The sequence below is a fragment of the Hippocampus comes genome, unplaced genomic scaffold (genome assembly GCF_001891065.2).
Source record: "Hippocampus comes isolate QL1 unplaced genomic scaffold, H_comes_QL1_v1.1 scaffold9, whole genome shotgun sequence".
Taxonomy (NCBI): Eukaryota; Metazoa; Chordata; class Actinopteri; order Syngnathiformes; family Syngnathidae; genus Hippocampus; species Hippocampus comes.
In genome coordinates this window covers 6,557,373-6,576,012 of record NW_017805275.1, presented here as the reverse complement: position 1 = coordinate 6,576,012, position 18,640 = coordinate 6,557,373, and the positions used below count along the sequence as shown (strand labels likewise).

Genomic DNA, 18,640 nt, shown 5'->3' with positions numbered 1-18,640 from the left:
TGCTCTGTTTAATCTGAAGGCCCGAGCAAGTTTCATTTACCTGGCAACACAAGCTAGCTGAAATATGATTGGTTAAAAACTCTAGCATAATAAATAAGTTATTTATCGAGTGGCTTTCAATGTTATTTAAAATAACACTGAAAGCCACTCGACTTAAGTGGAAATAATATGACGTAAAGAATACAGAGAATAATTTTGTTAACATTTTTATGAAAATAAAATAACAAATTTATGTTATTGTCAGAAAAGTAAATTTACTTTTCTGAGAATGTTTAGGCCAGCAGAGAAGGCCTTGCTGGCCCTGAGGGTTCGCCACTGCAAGCTCCTTCATTATGTCTGTTGTCAGTACCGCTGCTAAAATACCACCAATGAAAAAAAAAAAAAGATTTTCAATGCGCTGCCCTCAGACGTAGGAACCCCCACCCCGCTGGTGTTCGCCCAACAACTTCACAAGCGCGCCGACTTCGCAAGTTGGACCTCCCAGTTCAGAGGCGCGTTCCAGTGCACTCTTCTTGGTCGTCGGTGGACAGTTCCGACATCCCAGCATCCTCAAACGCAGCATCAGTTGCTGAGGATACGGTGACTCGATTTGACGACGTTTGTGAGAAAGGATGGCTACAAGTGGAGCTAACGTTACGCAAACGCTGTTAGAATTGACAAGCACTCACTTCCAGAAGCTCTGTCAGCAACTGGTGAGTCGAGGGTCGTTGAAGGAGGGGACGTGCAGCACAGCGGAGGAGCTGTTGACCGTTTTGACTTCCTCGCTGGGCAAGAATGAAGCTTACAACCTTATAAAAGTTTCGCTCGAGGAGATTGGTAACATGGAGGAAAAACAAAGTGCCGGTAACTACTATTTTTCACATTTTGTAAATTCTTCACCACCAACAGACTGTGAAAAGTGCGACAGGATATGGACGGGAGAAGAAAGTTTTCTTTCACTTTCGACTGTGCAACGACGAGTCAAACGTGTTTTCAACGTCCAGTGCGGTGGTTCTGAACCTTCTTAGAGGTATCGAACCCAACCAGTTAATATGCACAGCCAGGGAACCCTTTATTTGTCATAAATAAATACGATTGTTTTGTTTTGTTTTTTTTTTTTACAAATTCAAGATATACAAAAAACCCACATTTCTTAAACACAGAAAAAACTTCATAAAATTACATGGCATAAGTATAGATTTTTAAAATTGTATAACGTACAATCACGACAGTCACACTGTGACTACTAAGCGAACGAAGTTTCCCACAGCACTGATTGTACAGTACAAGCCATGTAATGTGATCATCTGCAGGCAGTGATGGCCAATCGGGCATGTCATAACTGATTGAGTCGTTGTGTCTGAACCGATTCACCGAACCCCTAGGGTTCAATCGAACCCAGGTTAAGAACCACTGGTCCAGTGAGTCCTGGTGTCATTCGAGGGATACATTCCTCCAGGCGGATGCGCAATTTTGGGCGGATTCAACTCCATCCACCCATCCATCCATCCATCCATTTTCTGATCTGCTTATCCCCACAAGGGTTGTGGGGAGTGCTGGAGCCTATCTCAGCTGTTTTCAGGCAGTAGGTGGGGGACACCCTGAACTGGTTGCCAGACAATCGCAGCGTCTTCAACTCGTGTTTTTCAATCAATTTCTCACGTTCCTTTCTTGTGCAGTTTGAAAGATGCTGCGACTGTCCTTTGTCTTGGGTTCTGAAACACCTACCAAGCATGACTGTACCTGGAAATTCGTGCTCAACTTCCAAAGTGGCGTGATTCGGTGAAGTCAGAAGGTGGCCGTAATTTCCGGATGATGGTGTTTTCCTCAAGACAAAAATATCAATTATTTTCCCCTTAATCGGCCTCACAGTGAAGAGGTGCAGGGTTCCATCCCAGCGCTGGCCTTTCTGTGTGGAGTTTGCATGTTCTCCCCATGCCTGCGTGGGGACTCCGGTTTCCTCCCACATTCCAAAAACACGAATGGCAGGTTAATGGAAACACTCTAAACCATCCCTTGGTGTGATTGTGAGCGTGAATGGTCGTTTGCCCTGCGATTGGCTGGCAACCAGTTCAGGGTGTCCCCCGCGTTTTCAGGCAGTAGGTGGGGGACACCCTGAACTGGTTGCCAGACAATCGCAGCGTCTTCAACTCGTGTTTTTCAATCAATTTCTCACGTTCCTTTCTTGTGCAGTTTGAAAGATGCTGCGACTGTCCTTTGTCTTGGGTTCTGAAACACCTACCAAGCATGACTGTACCTGGAAATTCGTGCTCAACTTCCAAAGTGGCGTGATTCGGTGAAGTCAGAAGGTGGCCGTAATTTCCGGATGATGGTGTTTTCCTCAAGACAAAAATATCAATTATTTTCCCCTTAATCGGCCTCACAGTGAAGAGGTGCAGGGTTCCATCCCAGCGCTGGCCTTTCTGTGTGGAGTTTGCATGTTCTCCCCATGCCTGCGTGGGGACTCCGGTTTCCTCCCACATTCCAAAAACACGAATGGCAGGTTAATGGAAACACTCTAAACCATCCCTTGGTGTGATTGTGAGCGTGAATGGTCGTTTGCCCTGCGATTGGCTGGCAACCAGTTCAGGGTGTCCCCCGCCTACTGCCCGAAGACAGCTGGGAAAGGCTCCAGCAGGCCCGTGGTGAGGATAAGCAGATTAGATGCATGAATGCTCAGTTTGTAGTAAAAGAGTCTTTGTAAAGACAGTTTCAATAAGTCACACAACAAACACCGGAGAAAAGACTTTTTGCCAAGTATCACATTTTTTTAATGATAAGTTTCGTGTTTTTTTTTCCCCTGGTGGGGAAGCAATATGCTTCCGGAGTTCACCCCTCTTTTGCTTAAAAATAGAGGGCTTCACCCACCTCACGACTTCCTCCTCTGCTTCGGAGCGCCGAGTGCCAGTTTCTAGGTTTCAGTTTGAGTTTTTTTTCAAGATAGGGAATATTACAGGTGGTCAAACAATAGACCAACTAGTGCCCTTTTTAATTGGAATGCATGAAACAAGTGTTCATATCAAAGCCGATGCCGTTCCTATTGTCCAGCTAACTTGTGTGTGTACATGTGCACGTCTGTGTGTGAATGTGCGTTTGGGCTGGACAATTAATCAAAATTTAAATTCTCCTGTTGATCTTTAAAATGTTGTGATCAACCCCCCCCCCCCTGCAAAAAAAAACAAACAAAAAAAAAAACGTTTAATGTGCAGAACCCACGGTGCATTTAAAAGTTCCCAATATTGTAAAAGTACCCTGATTGCATGTTGGATCATATTTACTTTCAAAAACACTGCCATGTGTCGTTTCCTAAATCGTAAAATCACATAATAATGCCCTTTGTCAAAGTATTCATTTCCTCAAGCATTATATGACATGCATTGAGTTTGATCCGCTAGAATTAAATTCCTTTATTGAAGGTATTTAGGGGAAAAATGTTTGCTCCATCAACTCATGGAATGTCAGAATGTTGTCGTTACAACTCCCAATATCTTTTATTTGTGTTGCGCCTTTTTCCTGCCCATAAGCTGCTTTTCCTGGGCTGAACAAGCAATTCCACTTAGGTTAGGTTTAAACAGGAAAAGGAAGGAGTATCATGAAAGTATTTCCTGTCTTCTTGCCAGACACAACTCATGGCTTGCACAAGAGAATTGGTGGAAGACTTTTCCTTTTTTTTTTCTTTAGTCTCATTTGAGTATAAATAATCAGAAAGTGGGAGCTGTTAGTAGTGTGACTCAATATTCCTCCATGGTAGGGATCCATCCGCCGTAAACGAATGAGCGTCCCCGGATGAACCAACTAGTAGTACGAAAGAGTATTTGGGCACTGTAACCCTCTTCTGTCATTCTTCCCCACTGTCAAAAGCATTTCTTGAAGAAAAAATATTTGGGACTTTTAGCCTTACCATTACTTGCTTTAGTTTTGGTAATTTTTGCAACCCCCTGCAATTCCAGATTGTCAATTGAAGAGAACATCTGTAAATTTGTAACTGAATGTTTTTAGAAGCCGGCACCAGTGGCACCACCAGCGCCAGTGGCACCAGTCGCTGTAAGTCTTGTTCAATTTTCTCAATGACTTTAACTGAGCTAACAGATAAATAAGCTTGTATTTGACATGATTAAGTCAAAAGTAGATGAGCTTCTTCCTTCTACACATTTTGAGTCAACGAGCATTTTGAAATGCATGTTTACCATCACACGCAGCAACTTCAATATTGAGGGCTGTATTTTTGGAGGAAGACTAAAATCCTGCAAAGTACTGTCATCATAATTAGAGCGTGTTGTTGTGCTCAGTCGGAGGAAGATTTATAACAGGTCAATAGCAACTTTTTCAATGTTACAGTCATGTGGATAGTATAATGTTGCAGCTCCAAAGCAAACAGCTGTCGTGTTGGTTTGTAAAATATGCACATTATTAATTCACCAACACACCCAAGAAAATACAGACACGTCTCTGTTGGACTAAATGCCTTTTCAACTGCCGTCCAACTCGAGAGACGTTTATGGGCCGCCTCTGAAAAACCGTAAATTAATGATTATTTCACTGACACTCAGAAAAGCGAAAATAATGCAACAAAACAGAAAATCAAGTGACTAACATAAACAGTCTCCTACAATAGTACATTCGTTAATTATGGTTCAGGAGTTCTTAACATATAAGCACAATATGTTTTTATTCAGTCTTTTAGAAGTGGTTGATTTATTTGAGAATATAATACGGTGAGGTAAAACACTACCGTATTTTCTGGACTATATGTCGCAGTTTTTTTCATAGTTTAGCTGGGGGTGCGACTTATACTCTGGAGCGATTTATGGGTGAAATTATTAACACATTATTATATGATTTCATATGTTATTTTCACATTAAACCACAAGAGGCCGCTCTGGACCTGTATTGATAAAACCACGATGAGTCTGACGTAAGCGATGTAGAAGAGGAAGCGCTGCATCTTCTACCTCCGGAGTTGGTGGAGTTGTTTTAAAGTGACACAGAGGATGAAGATGTCATTGGATTTTGTGATTTGGAGTGACATTGATGGTTTGGTGAACTTGTTAGCATGCTCTTTATGCTATAGTTATCTGAATAACTCTTAATATATTACTTGAACATACCAGGCACGCTCTCAGTTCGTCGTTTATGCGTCATGTAACGTTAGCATATCATACACTTATTCAGCGTGTTGTTTTCTATTTTATTTTTATTTTAAATTGCCTTTCAAGATGGCATTTATGTTCTTGGTGTTGGATTTTATCAAATAAATTTCCCCCCAAAATGCGACTTATACTCATTTTTCTTCTTTATTATGCATTTTATGGTTGGTGCGACCTATACTCCGCAGCGACGTATCATCCGGAAAATACGGTAATTAAATTTTGCCAATAAATTTGAATGAAATCAATATTTAGATATGATCTTTTTTCCCTATTCTTAAGCACAATGTAAATGTTCACACGGCCTAATTTTAAAGTGACCTCCTATACTTTTCGGTCAAAAAAACTGTCTCATTGTTCTACTACTTAACGACGATATTCTAATGTTGGTCAGTCCAGTGGTATTTTGAGAGTATTTTTTTGGCATGGTACTTTTGTTGAAGACGTTTTTTCCAACAACTGGCATATATTTTCACAGTCATCACAGCACTCCAAACAACTGGCTCATAAACACACACGGAGCAGCAGCACATAAAAAATGCACAGAATGAATACACGTTGCAATACTCACGGACATACCGACTATTCTCCCTGCTCCTGGTCACTATGTTGGGACTGTAATGTTTTTGCGTGATGTCGCCGATCGAAAATTTGTCTGAAAAGCCTTTAAATTAGATTAAAGCAGCATAACTTGATTATTTCTCAGCATATTTCCACAATGATTTCATTTCATCTGCTACCCAGGTTTCAGTAAGAAGTGAATTCCAACAATAACAACAATAATCTGATGGGTTTTTATCTTAATTTAATGAGCACTCTGGAGTGACCGTCTGTTCATTCTGCCGGAGGTATCTGACCTGGCTTTTTCTGTTTGCTTTGTTTATCAGATGATTCTGCGCAAAGGGAGCTTCGACAACTGAAGCCTGTGTTCAGGACACAGGCGTTCTTACCACATTTACGTAAGCTGATGCGCGGTCTTGAAGAGGCTCAGGTCTTGAGTTTCATGGAAATGCATGAGATAGTGAAGGAGAATCCTAAGATGACACAACAAGCAGAGTCTCTGATTGCTCTGGTCCTCCACAAAGGTCCGCAAGAAAGCAGCAAGACGTTGTCTTTGCTGAAGCAAATAAATCCGACTCTTTTCAAAGCACCCGGTGAGTTGAAACTGCCCTCTGGTGACCATGCTCAGCCAATACAGTAAAACTAAATAAATAAATAAATAACATTGATCATAACAATAACTCTGATTATTATTTACAATGCATCCTGTTTGTGTGTGACACATGATATGTATTTTATTTTGTACCTGCAATGGAAGAAATAATTATTTCATCCCCTGCGGAATTTTCCAATTGACTGATTGCCAAAATAATTAGTTACAGGTTCAAATGCCTTATTGTGTATGGCAATGGAATGCACAGCAGTCAAGAGTGTATGATATAAAATTTACAAGCTGTTGTGCATTTCAACGGATGAAATATTGATTGCCTGCCAACAAGATTAGCTGGTGCTCAATTAGCAGGAGTCCCGAGTACCGTTCTCAACTTGTGTTTGAGGAATCAATTTCTTCCATTCCAAGCACTCTACCTCCACGTCTAAGAGTGGGGCTGTCAAAAGAAAGGGACAAGATTGTAGACCTGCACAAAGCCTGGATTGGGTGATAAAGCCTGCACCAAAACACCTGATGAGAAGGTGACATGATTCAGAGATGGAAGATGAACAAAGGGGCGTGTTCTTTCATGTGCTTAAGACGCACAACAGCGCACTTTATTGACTGCCCGCCTTATATTTGTAACTGTATGTTTTTAGAGGCCGGCACCAGCGGCACCGCCAGCACCAGTGGCACCAGCCGCTGTAAGTCTTGTTGTTTTTTCTTAAATGCCTTCAGCTGAGCTACCATTTAAATGAGTGTGTATTCGACATGATTATGGAGAAAGGTGTTGAGCTTCTCTTATTACACATTTTGAGTCAACGAGCATTTTGAAACGCATGTCTCACATAACAAGCATCAAGTTCCACATTGAGGTCTGTGCATTTGGATTAAGAGTTCATTCTTTAAAAGAACTGTCATTATTACAGTTCTTTTCAGTTATTATCATATTGTAGCTGGTCTGGACGGCACAATTGCAGACTGGTTAGCCCGTCTGCCTGATAGTACAGAAGTCTAGGGTTCAAATTCGGGCTGTGCGGAATTTGCATGTTCTCCCCTTGCCTGCGTGGGTTTTCTCCGGGTACTCCTGTTTCCTCCCTCGCTTAAAAAATAAGCATTGTTGGTTGCTCTTTATTGTCCCTAGGTGTGAGTGTGAATGGTTGTTTGTCTATGTGTGCCCTGCGATTGGTCAGCAACCAGTTTAGGGTGTCCCCCGCCAACTGCCCGAAGACAGCTGGGATGGGCTGCAGCACGCCCACGACCCTCGTGAAGATAAAGCGGTTCGCAACTCAACTGTATTTCTCGAGCACTTTAAAACAACCACCGCTGTATACAAAGTGCTGTACATGGAGCAAATATCACATGTACAACAATAAACAATAAATTAATAACGAAGACAGTAAAAAGCATAAAAAACAACAACTGAACAACCTTCGAATCAGAGTCAAACAGTACAACTTGATTATTTGTCAGGGGTGTCGCAAAGCCAAACGCAAGTGGAAAAAAGACAAATTGCAGGTCTCTTATCAAATCTGGAAAGACTGCTGGCGTAACTGCTGGCCAAAAGAAAATATCTATATATAATATATAATATCTGTCAGACTTTATTCAAGCTGACCGTCACAACCCACGCATACTGTTTAAAACCTTTTTTTTTTTTTTTAATAAGAAAAAGAAAACTTCTTGAATTGCTATGCACAGTTTGAAACTTTCCATTTCGTGTTCTGAAATTGTAACAAATTGATTCCAATAATGATGTGCTTTTATTTTAATTCATGAGCACTTGGAAATGATCGTATGTTCTCGCCATCTGAGCGACGGTTTTTGATCTGACTTTTTCCATTTGCATTGCTTTTCAGATGATCCTGTACAACTAGAGCTTCAACAGTTGTGGCCTGAATTTATATCACGGGTGTCATTTTCACTTTTATGTGACCTGTTGGATGACCTTGATGACGATCATGTCTTGAGTGGCAGGGACAGACAATGGATAATGTCTCAGATGTCTTTCATGAGACAACAAGCAGAGTCTCTGATTGATCTGCTCTTCCACAAAGGTCCAGAAACAAGCAGGAAGACATTGTTTTTCCTAAAACAAAGACATTCTGCTCTTTTTAAAGTCCGTAAGTGCTTCAATTGGATCATAAAGGTATCTTGAACCCAGTAATAAAAGAACATCTGTCAGTTTGTACCTAAATGTTTTTTTTTTTTTTTAGAAGCTGGCACAAGCAGCACCAGCGACACCAGTGGCGCCGGTGACTGTAAGTCTTATTCTTTGTCTTCAGTGACTTGAGCTGAGCTGCCATTTAATTAAACGAGCTCTTATATGACATGATTACGGAGAAAAGAGTTGGCTTTTACAGCTACAAATTTTGGGTCAGCAAGCACTTTGAAACTCATTTCTCACCATGACAAGCATCAGGTTCAATATGGAGATCTGTTTTGGGATAAAATGTAGTTTTCTTAAAAGTAATGATTATTTCACCGGCGAGCTATTCTCGATCTGAGGAAGGTATATAACAGGTGTATCACAATGGCAACTTTTTCCAAAATTAATTTGTATAGGTTCAATGCGCCTCCGCTAGTCAACGCACGTCATTCGAATTCATATTGCGTTTGTGAAATTAAAAGCAGTTCAACAGTACAATCCACCAGTACGATACACCTGTTAGAAACCTTCCTGAGTTTTTGTCCATCTCAAGGGGCAGCCATTTTGCCACTTGCTGTCGACTGAATATGACAAGAGTTGCTCAGGGCTCAGGTCACAGCCAATCCTGGCTCAGCTTCAGAAAACAGGTGAGCCGTGATCGGTCGTGAGCTGAGCTCTGCGCGACTGTTATGCCATTTTCAATTGACAGAAAGTGGCAAAATGGCCGCCCCCATGAGATGGGTAGATTTTGCTGTTTGGTTCATATTCCACAAATGCAATATCAATCAAAATGCAGTGTTTTGACAAATTGAGGCACATAGAATACTCTTTCCTTGACAATATATTTCATGGTTGTCCTCCATGACTCCAACAACTGCTACTTTAGCACACACGGAGTAGCAATATGTACTACACATACGACAACAATCTGAGACACACAGAATATTCTCTCTGCTCTTGCTCACTAGGGAGGGACGTTGTGTAAAACGTTTGAGAACCACTGGCATTGACGTTTTAGTAAACAACTGCCAATGTTTTTGTGTGATCTCGCATGTCGAAAATCTGTCTGAAAAGGCTTCAAAGAGCAAAAGAGTTCGGCTTGAGTATTTCTCAATATACTTCCACAATGCTTTCGTTTCATCTGCTGGTCGGGGTTCAGTTAAAAATTTTCACCAATAAGCTCACACGGGCTGAAATTCCGGTTCGTTCTCCAAGTTGCCGGATGTAAATTACTAAGACACTTCAGATGACAACACTTAAAAGCTCAACTTCAGGAGTGTCAATGAAACATTATTTGTGGGAAAAGCAGTGTGGGTCGTGGAATAGGTCATGTACTTTCGTAATCTGTCAGTCATTTTTCTTGAATGTATTTGTTAGCCTTTCAGGTGCACATTCCATGTGTGTTACAACATATCAAGATGATGGTGCCCACTTGTCATGTTACTCGATACACCGTTAGAAACTTCCCCACATTTTCTTCTCTGAAATGGTCACAAATGAATTCCAATAATGTGACGTGCTTGTCATGTACGTGCAACGGTAGAGGACCTAGAAGCAGGGAGGCAGGAGAAGCAGGGCGTACTGAACAACATGTATTTGCGAAAACACTTGCATAGGCAGTCTGGAAAAACCAACTCGAAAGCATGAACCAAGTGCTGAAAAGATCAAAATTCAAAGTAGCACAAAGACACCAGGAAATAAAACACATCACTACAAAACAACGTGACAGTAACACAAGGATCCAACAGCAAGTGACAGCTTGGCAGTCTTTTTAATCAGACGGGTAATAGTGACATGATGACGAACAGCTGTGGTGCTGGAGGAGAAGCCCTCTGACGCCACCTACTGAAGAGAACCAAAAACAGCACCGTGACAGTGTTTATATTTTCAGTAATGAGCACTTTGGAATCACCTTATGTCCTCCCCTGTTTAAGACACCTGACCTGATTTTCTCTGGTTGCATTGTTTTCCAGATGACTCCGTCCAAATAGAGTTTCAGCAGTTGAGGCCTGACTTTGTAAAACAGGTGTCATTTTCACTTTTATATGAACTTTTGTTGGAGCTTTCAAAGGCTGACGTCTTGAGTGGCACTGAACGTCGAAAGATTCTGTTTGCGATCTCTCGATTGAGAAAAGAAGCAGACTTTCTGATTGATCTGCTCCTCGACAAAGATCCAGAAGCAAGCCGGAAGATGTTGTTTTTCCTAAAGCAAAGAGATCCCGCTTTTTTTAAAGTCCGTAAGTTTTTTTTGTTGTCGTTTGTTTTGTTTTTGGTCATTGGGAAATATTACAGTTGTTTTCACCACTGTAAATATTTCTACTGCTACTACTTCTGTTGCTACTTCTATTCAGGCAATCAGAATAACTCCTAGTCTAACCAGAACCAACAATAAATTACAGAGGCCCTTTCATGAGCACTTGGGAATGAGCGTATATTCTCCTTGTCTGACACATCCGACTGTTCTGTTTGTATTGTTTTCAGCTGCCCGTACCCATGGACAGTTGCTGCCTCAAGAGCGACTAAAACTTAGAACACTTGAAGAGCTTCCGGCATTGAGGTCTGACTTGATGTCACAGAGTGTTTTGTTTCGGCTGATGAACAGTCTTGAAGTGGATCATGTCTTGAGTTCCGGGGAAAAGAGTATGATCATCTCTTCCAACCCTGACATCAGAAGTATGGTGTTCCATTTGAATCATGTCGTCCTCCTGAAAGGTTCAGAAGCAAGCAAGAAGATGCTGCATTGCTTGAGTCGGATAGAGCCTCGACTCTTCGGTGAGTGGTAGCTTCCCTTAGCCAGCTTTTTGTAACCATCATCTGCCATTTTTTTTTTTTTTAATCCCCCAGACTTTCACGTCTTTTTATCACTGCAACACGACAACATACCTTCCTCCTTTGTAATCTGTCCTTTTTATGTGTGACATGTTTATTATAAACGGTGATGTGATTATCCGTTGAATCAAGAAAGTAAATAGTAAGAGTCAGATAGAGAGAAGTAGGCTATGATGTCTCAAAAAGAAACAGTGCAATGCCATATTCTCAAGAAATCCAAGAGCAATCGAGAAAGGGATTGAGATCTGTCAGTTTGGAAAAGGTTACAAGGTCATTTCCAAGGTTTGGGACTCAGCCGAGCCACGTTGAGCCCATATCCACAAATGGACAAAACTGGGAAAAATCACGACCCGAGTGGTAACCCAACTAAGATTTCTGCAAGAATGACAACTCATCCAGGAGGTCACAGCGGAGTGCAAAAGGAATCCTGTCACAAAAATCACAGTGCAGTCTAAAAGTTATGACATCTCACATATCACAGTAAAACTAGAACAGGTCAAAGGGAATCAAGCCAATCCTACCTACTACCGCTCTTACTTTGAGCACAATATCCAGAACAAACTGGGATGTGTCAACCTATTCTCCTCCTTTCCACAGGGCACTGCCTTGTTGAGCAATACAAAGGCATGCTGGTTGACTTGGTGAGAGATGTTGACATTCTAATAAAGGATCTCAATACAAGGGGAGTTGCTGTAAGCGATGAGATCAAAGCCATCCACAGCCCTCAGGAGAAGATGTCGAAAGTCATTGATCATCTGAAATCTGTGGAACAGAAACTGATCTTCTACAGCATCCTTGAGGAACGGGAGCCACGAGCACTCGACACAGTATTAAGGAAAATGTAAGTCTTTAAACCGGTGAAAGGCTTTTGGGATGTGAATGTGTGAGGCTAATTCTTTTTGCTTTGGAACAAAAAAAATTGGGTTTGATGAGATATAAAGGTGAATGTAGGAAGAGCCCATTTTTTCAGTTTTTGCCAGGTATTTACATCTCGATATGATAAACACACAAACGCAGTTTGGCATTTCATTGCACACTTTGTTTGAATCCACCCATTTTCCACGGGAGTACTTGTGTGGCATGTACGTGGCCAAATGTGTCCTATTACCTTGATGATTCAAACACCGTATAGCCCGAACGTGTATACAGGTAGTCGGTTTCAGATTTGGTGTTTGCCTGTAAAGAATGTGGCTAAAATGTCCACCCTTATCCCCTAACCTCTCACTCACTCTATCGTCCCGCACTTCTGCAGTGGCCTATTGAGGCGCATTAAAACCTCAGAGTAATTTGTTTTTCTGCTCACAACACAATGTGGCTTATGGTAACCTGTTGACTGAACGTTAATGCTCACTACATTTCCAAGTGCACTGTGTCTGGTTTTGAGTGCACCACAATTTCTGTGGACAACCATACAAAATGGCGCAGGCCCGATATAGTGCAATATATAGGGAATACAGGTGGGTCATATGGGCTCTATTTTTTCCCAAAATTGGATACAAGTAATTTGATAATATTACACCAAAAAAAAAAAAAAACCTCTAAATCTGCGTGTACTTCACGAAACAATATTAGATCAACAGCTTTAGATTTAAATTGCTTCATACATCTTACATGAAACATTTCAAATGATGTCCTGGCAACTTAGTGTTTTTTTTCTTTTTCATCGATTTTTGTGAGCATGTCACTGAAATGTTTCTTGACAGACACCATCACAGTTTGAGCTGCAGTCAGGTATTGGTCGACCAGTGCCAACTGCTACGGCAGTTGAAATGAGAAAAGGTGTTGAACTCCATTTCTGGTGAATATGTCTGACAACAATTTCAAAAAGTGTCTCCATAATGGGAGATGGCCATCATGCAACGGTCTACCACTTCCAGCTCCGACAGCACTTAGATTGAAAGAATTACTCATATTTGCATTGATGTAAGGTGACTTTTGCCATGCAAGTCATCCGTTTGTAGATGGTTCTTAACATTGGCGGCAGATGCCGCTGTTAGCGACGTCATTGCAAATACATTTGGAAGTGACAACAAATGCAGCCGAATTCTTTTCACCGACAGTTAACGAAATATTCATCCACATACTACACGTGACATAGTCGCAAATGTTTTTATGATGCGGAGTACGAGCGCGTAAGAACTGAATGTTAAGCCCATATCGCGCATCCAGCTACCTTTGAAGTCATGTAGTTGACGGCGGCCTTTTACTCGCTTCCCTTCAGTCTGCCTCTTAAATTACATCGCTGAGACGGAAGGCTCCTGCATAGTTGAAGCAATGCTGTCTTCTCACGGCTGCTGCTACAGTCACATGACTGAATGCGGTCTGCTGATTTGCATAATGACGACAGCACTTCTTGCTACTTTCCAGCCAATCAACAGACTCTTTGTTTGTTTTTTTTTTTTGTTTTTTGAGGCAGTATTAATACTCAGTCATGTTAAACTGCATATCATGAAAGCAACGATGTAGACCTGCAAAGGCGCACAGATTTGAATGTTGTCAAGAAATTTTGGGACTTGACTTTGACGAAAGAAACACTGCGAGAGCTGCAAAGAAGGCCCCAAAATAAAACTGGTGACACGATTAATAGCTTTCAAGGGACAGGCATGTAGGTGACACTCAAAACAATGCCACCGTTTACTTTTGCGGGATATAACCATGAAGCTGAGCCTTGTCTAGATCAGAAATCCGTGACGCAGATTCTACTGACTGTTCAGCAGGGCCCGCGCTATGCCCATAGGTACGGCTAAAGGTTGTACCAGAAGCCCAAAAACATTGGTACAAGCGGATTAAGTTGTTTGGGATAGGCAGTGAAGATTGAAAACAATTTACACGGGCAGACACCAGACGCAAATGACCAAACCTTTTGCTTCATATGGTATGTGTATTTAAGTTTTTTTTTTCCCCTCTAACCACTTTCAGGGAAACTGAGCAACCATGGATGAAGGGCGACTTTGAAATGGTCACAGTAAGTACATCTTCAACAAAATGTTGATTGTCTTCCTCTTTGTGGATTCTTTATGTGATCCCAAATTGAACAATGAAATGACATTTTGAAAATGGAGGCCCGTTCTGAATACCATGCAACGTTTCATTGCATGTTTTGTCCCTTTAACCAGGAGAGGTGGTTCACTGAAATTGCAACAGTTGCCGAAGACGAATGGACTAAGCTTGAACCGGAAGTGAGCTGTGATGATGGGGTCACCTGGTGCAGGTGAATCACATTTTCAATACTCTCACTACGCTCGGTGGGAAACATAATTGATGGCGTTGCGCCCATTATTTCAACAGAATTAATTAATTCTGAATGTAAGACAACACATCATAGGATGGGATGTAAAGGATATTTTTTAAATGTAGCTCTGGGAATGTTTATATTAATGCAATACAATACGTCTTTATTGATATCGCGCCTTCACAAATTTGGTGGGGTGATCAGTGCTCTACATTATATTCAGTGGCAACATTCAGCATCATTCTCGATTTTGGTGTCATTTACGTGATTTTTTTTTCCACCTTCAATTTTAGTTTTAACTATTTTGTTCATTTTCATCAACCATAATAATCTGGTGTCCCACCAGTTTCCTCTCTGTGCCAGGTAAATATGAGTGCAGTGTCTCAGGTCTGCGCTGGAGTTGTAAGGATTCGCCTCTGAGCTTTAAGTATCGCTTTGGCAAATGGTGGGAGCACAAGAACACAATGGAGGCCCTCCAGCACATGGCTGCAGGCCCCTTATTGGACATCACAGTGACTGATGGGCGGTTTGATGAGGTCTATCTGCCACACTGGATCTGCACGGGTAAGTGAGGATGGCTGCAGAGAAAAGACATTGTCGGGTCGTGTGCAAATTAACAATGGTGCATTTTCTCTTGTGCAGCTGTTGATCCTACAATTTTCGAGAAGTTTGCTGTCTTGCATTCAGATAATGATGGAGTTAGTATGGAAAACGTGCCCGAGGTCACACCATCCCATGTCAAGCTACCGCACACAGATTTTTCTGCAAGAGGAGTGCTCACCCGGATCAAGCGTTGGGCTGGCTTTCTTGTGTCTCTGAAGTGCAAAGTGTTCATCTACAAGACCAAGAAAGCATTCCTGACGCTACATGTTTATCTGATCCCGAGCGACCCTGCTCTTGAAGCAGTAATTATCTCTTTTCATGGCACAAGTGTGATCGCTGCAGACCAGATAATTTAATTTAACTTTTGTTGCTGAAGAGCTGATTTTGTGACTGTAGTGTGTTTCTCCATCGCAGGAACTACAAAAGACAACTTCTCTTTTAGGCTATGAAAGGATTATGAAGTCTTACCCCCAGGGGGCCTTGGAAATGGATGACCAATTCAACCTCAAAACTGATGTTGATGGTGCAACAATAAGCCCAAAGGTATGGCTGAACTGCCTTACACAGTAGCTCAACACAAATAATTCTACTCATTGGTTGACTTCAAAAAGTTGTTATCGGAAGCCTGACACCGTATACCACGCTGCCATCTACTTTGTCACCAATGCTCCCCTGAACACTCATCACGGCGGACCGTAATCCCTGTTTTTGGGCCCTCTTTTTACTCACAATTTCACTTGTCTATGTTTATCGATGAAACACCCTTCGGCAAGATCCCAATATATTTTTGCTCAGGGTTTGAAAAACACTGCTGTAGATAATTGCTGCACCTGTTTTTAGCCCGTTTAAAATCTTCTTCGCCATGTCCTATATGGCATTTAATGTGTTGTGTCACAATGTTTAATTAAGCTCCTTGTAACCCAAGACCACACTACTTAGGATTTACCCAGTGATGGGAAAATGAAGCTTCAAAATGCTTCATGAAGCACCTGCTGTATTTTTTTGAGTCCTCACTGTTGGCTTAAAGAAAGGGGTTTAAGAAATGGCAAGTCAGTGTGCTTTCCAGTCCTATGTTGAACAGAGTGCCATCTTGAGGAGTCCAAAAAAATACAACTCGTCCATGACGCATCTTGAAGCTTCATTTTCTCATCACAAGCTTGACCTTTTTTTCGATATTCTGCTCCAAACGACTGGAACACTCTGCAACAAGTAATGAAACTCACCTCATTCATTTAAAAGGTTGGTGGAGGGTACTGTAGATCAGGGGTGTCAAACTCATTTTTCTCGTGGGCCACATTTTTGTTACCGTTTCCCTTGGAGGGCCGTAATGACTGAAACCATATAAAAACGTCAATAATAATGGTTTATTCGACTATTGTTTAAATTACTGTAATGAGGGGTTTGGTAAGAAGAAAATGCTTACAATATGTCTCTTATTTATTACATATGAGAATTTTATCATGGAAGTTGACATGTTTGATTTGCTTTTATGGGCCACATAAAATGATGTGGCGGGCCAAATCTGGCCCCCGGGCCTTGACTTTGACCCTTGTCCTGTAGATCAGTGTTTTTCAAACTTTTTTGAGCCAAGGCACACTTCTTTCAGTGGAAAAATCTCGCAGCACACCGCTAGCTGAAAATGTGAAAACAAAACACTTATTTGAATAATGAATGTGTTATATTGTTATTATAACCGTTTTTGGCATTGAAGAATGACATTATAACAGCTTGAATTGGAATCAAATGAACACAAAGAAAAAAGTATTTTCTCATCTTTCATATTTATTGTTTTACCGTCGTCCTGCATTCATGCGTCACAAATTCGCTTGTCTCTCGTCTAAACACAAGGCAATTGGCTAGCTGTTGCTGCTCCCTAGCGGTATGGGAGGGTACTACACGATTACTTTCTGGGCGATAGGCACACTGGCATATAAATTGGATATTTTCCCGCGGCACATCTGACAATGTCTTGCGGCACACTGGTGTGCTGCGGCACAGGGTTTGAAAAACACTGCTGTAGATGATTGCTGCACCTGTTTTTAGCCCGTTTAAAATCTTCTTCGCCATGTCCTATATGGCATTTAATGTGTTGTGTCACAATGTAACTGATGGGCTGTCATGGCAAATGAGAATATGTTCTGCCTGGATAAATTAAAGTTAAAAAAAATAAACAAAATGTGTATGGACATGAAATGATCAACAATGCTGGTATTTTCACTTGACTTGAATGGTTGTTTTTTTTTTTAAAAGAGGTATTCTTTTGTATTTCTCTCACAGGTTTTTAAGCTCACATATGAAGATTGGGACCCTAATTTCTTTGAGGTGTTCATCAAAAAACCAGGGGAAGAATTCACTCTCATACTTGAAAATGCAAGTGGGCCAGTGTGGAGCTGCGATATTCGACGAGGTGTGTGCTCATCTTTTTAGAAACACCATGACCAACACATTATTATGGTGGTCGATAATCTGCTTTTTTTCATTTTTTTTCTTTTTTCCATAGGTGACTATTCTGGTTCTGGATCCTTTGTGCCTGAAATGAGGACATATGGTGAGTCTTTTTGTTTAATTTATTCTTGCATTGATTTGACTGAAAATACTCATCAAAATAAAATATTACTACAGTAAAATGTGAGACATGAGTGTGGACCCAAGACAGAGCTAATTGTTTTGTTACAAATGAGTGATACATGTCACACCAAAGAGGGAAAAATGCATGAGAAGAAGAAAGTCCGAATTTGACATGAAATCATGTTCTTTGATGGGTTTGCTCAATGATAGCGCTATCCCCACAAATTCAAACTATATTCTTTCATGAGACTGGCAGTCTTTGGACTGCAATGTTGAAGATGCTTTCATTTACGATTGTTGTTGGAAGTTGAGTCCCAAAGTTGACCTATTATGTAATCAAAAGCAGAATGTGGGAGGCTTTGAAGTTACTTGGTTTTTCTTTTTCCAGATGACGAGCTTCTGAGAGTGAGAACTGACTTTATGGAGCGGGTCAGTGCCGAAGTTACTTCTCAGTTACTGGATGACCTTTTGGGTGTAGACCTGAACGACGGTGAGAAAGATGCAATAGCAGAGGGGAAAATGATCCCCACGCACAGAGCACGTGCACTGATAGATACGGTAAGGAGGAAAGGACCCGAAGCTTCTCGAAGGATGATCTTTCACTTTGAGCGCAGAGACCGTACACTTCACGCCCTGCTGGGGCTGCCCTCTGTCCCACACCTGTAAGCAGCTAAGATGCCTCGAGCCTCCCTAAAAACTAGAGATGAAATTGTATATAATCATAACACGATATACAGGTATATGATTATACTGGGTTTTCTCCGGGTACTCACATTCCAAAAACTGGCTGAGCGAAGACTCCCTAGGTTTGGGTGCGAGCGCGGATGGTTGTTTGTCTCTGTGTGCCCTGCGATTGGCTGGCAACCGGTTCAGGGTGTCCCCTGCCTACTGCCCAAAGTCAGCTAGGATAGGCTCCAGCATGCCACCGCGACCCTTGTGAGGATAAAGCGGTTCAGAAAATGGATGGATGGATGATTATACTG

The 18,640-nt window shown here is 41.5% G+C and overlaps 1 protein-coding gene across 6 annotated transcripts; it reads left to right on the top strand.

The window, feature by feature from the left end:
* Positions 1 to 464: 464 nt before the first annotated feature.
* Positions 465 to 18,446, top strand: LOC109515898 (uncharacterized). 6 transcript variants are annotated; one of them, XM_019870014.1, is made up of 17 exons: positions 466 to 843; positions 3,979 to 4,023; positions 6,014 to 6,280; positions 6,936 to 6,980; positions 8,136 to 8,399; positions 8,493 to 8,537; positions 10,399 to 10,662; positions 10,907 to 11,197; positions 11,852 to 12,095; positions 14,174 to 14,219; positions 14,371 to 14,465; positions 14,833 to 15,050; positions 15,129 to 15,391; positions 15,504 to 15,632; positions 17,367 to 17,496; positions 17,590 to 17,637; positions 18,046 to 18,446. In XM_019870014.1, exons 1-17 carry the CDS (start codon positions 612 to 614, stop codon positions 18,321 to 18,323), a joined length of 2,904 nt encoding a protein of 967 aa, XP_019725573.1. In that variant the 5' UTR covers positions 466 to 611; the 3' UTR covers positions 18,324 to 18,446. The 6 variants fall into 6 exon arrangements, with proteins under 6 accessions (XP_019725575.1, XP_019725574.1, XP_019725573.1 ...); XM_019870016.1 differs by lacking the exon at positions 3,979 to 4,023 and having other exon boundaries at positions 465 to 843; XM_019870015.1 differs by lacking the exon at positions 6,936 to 6,980 and having other exon boundaries at positions 465 to 843; positions 3,979 to 4,032.
* Positions 18,447 to 18,640: the final 194 nt, after the last annotated feature.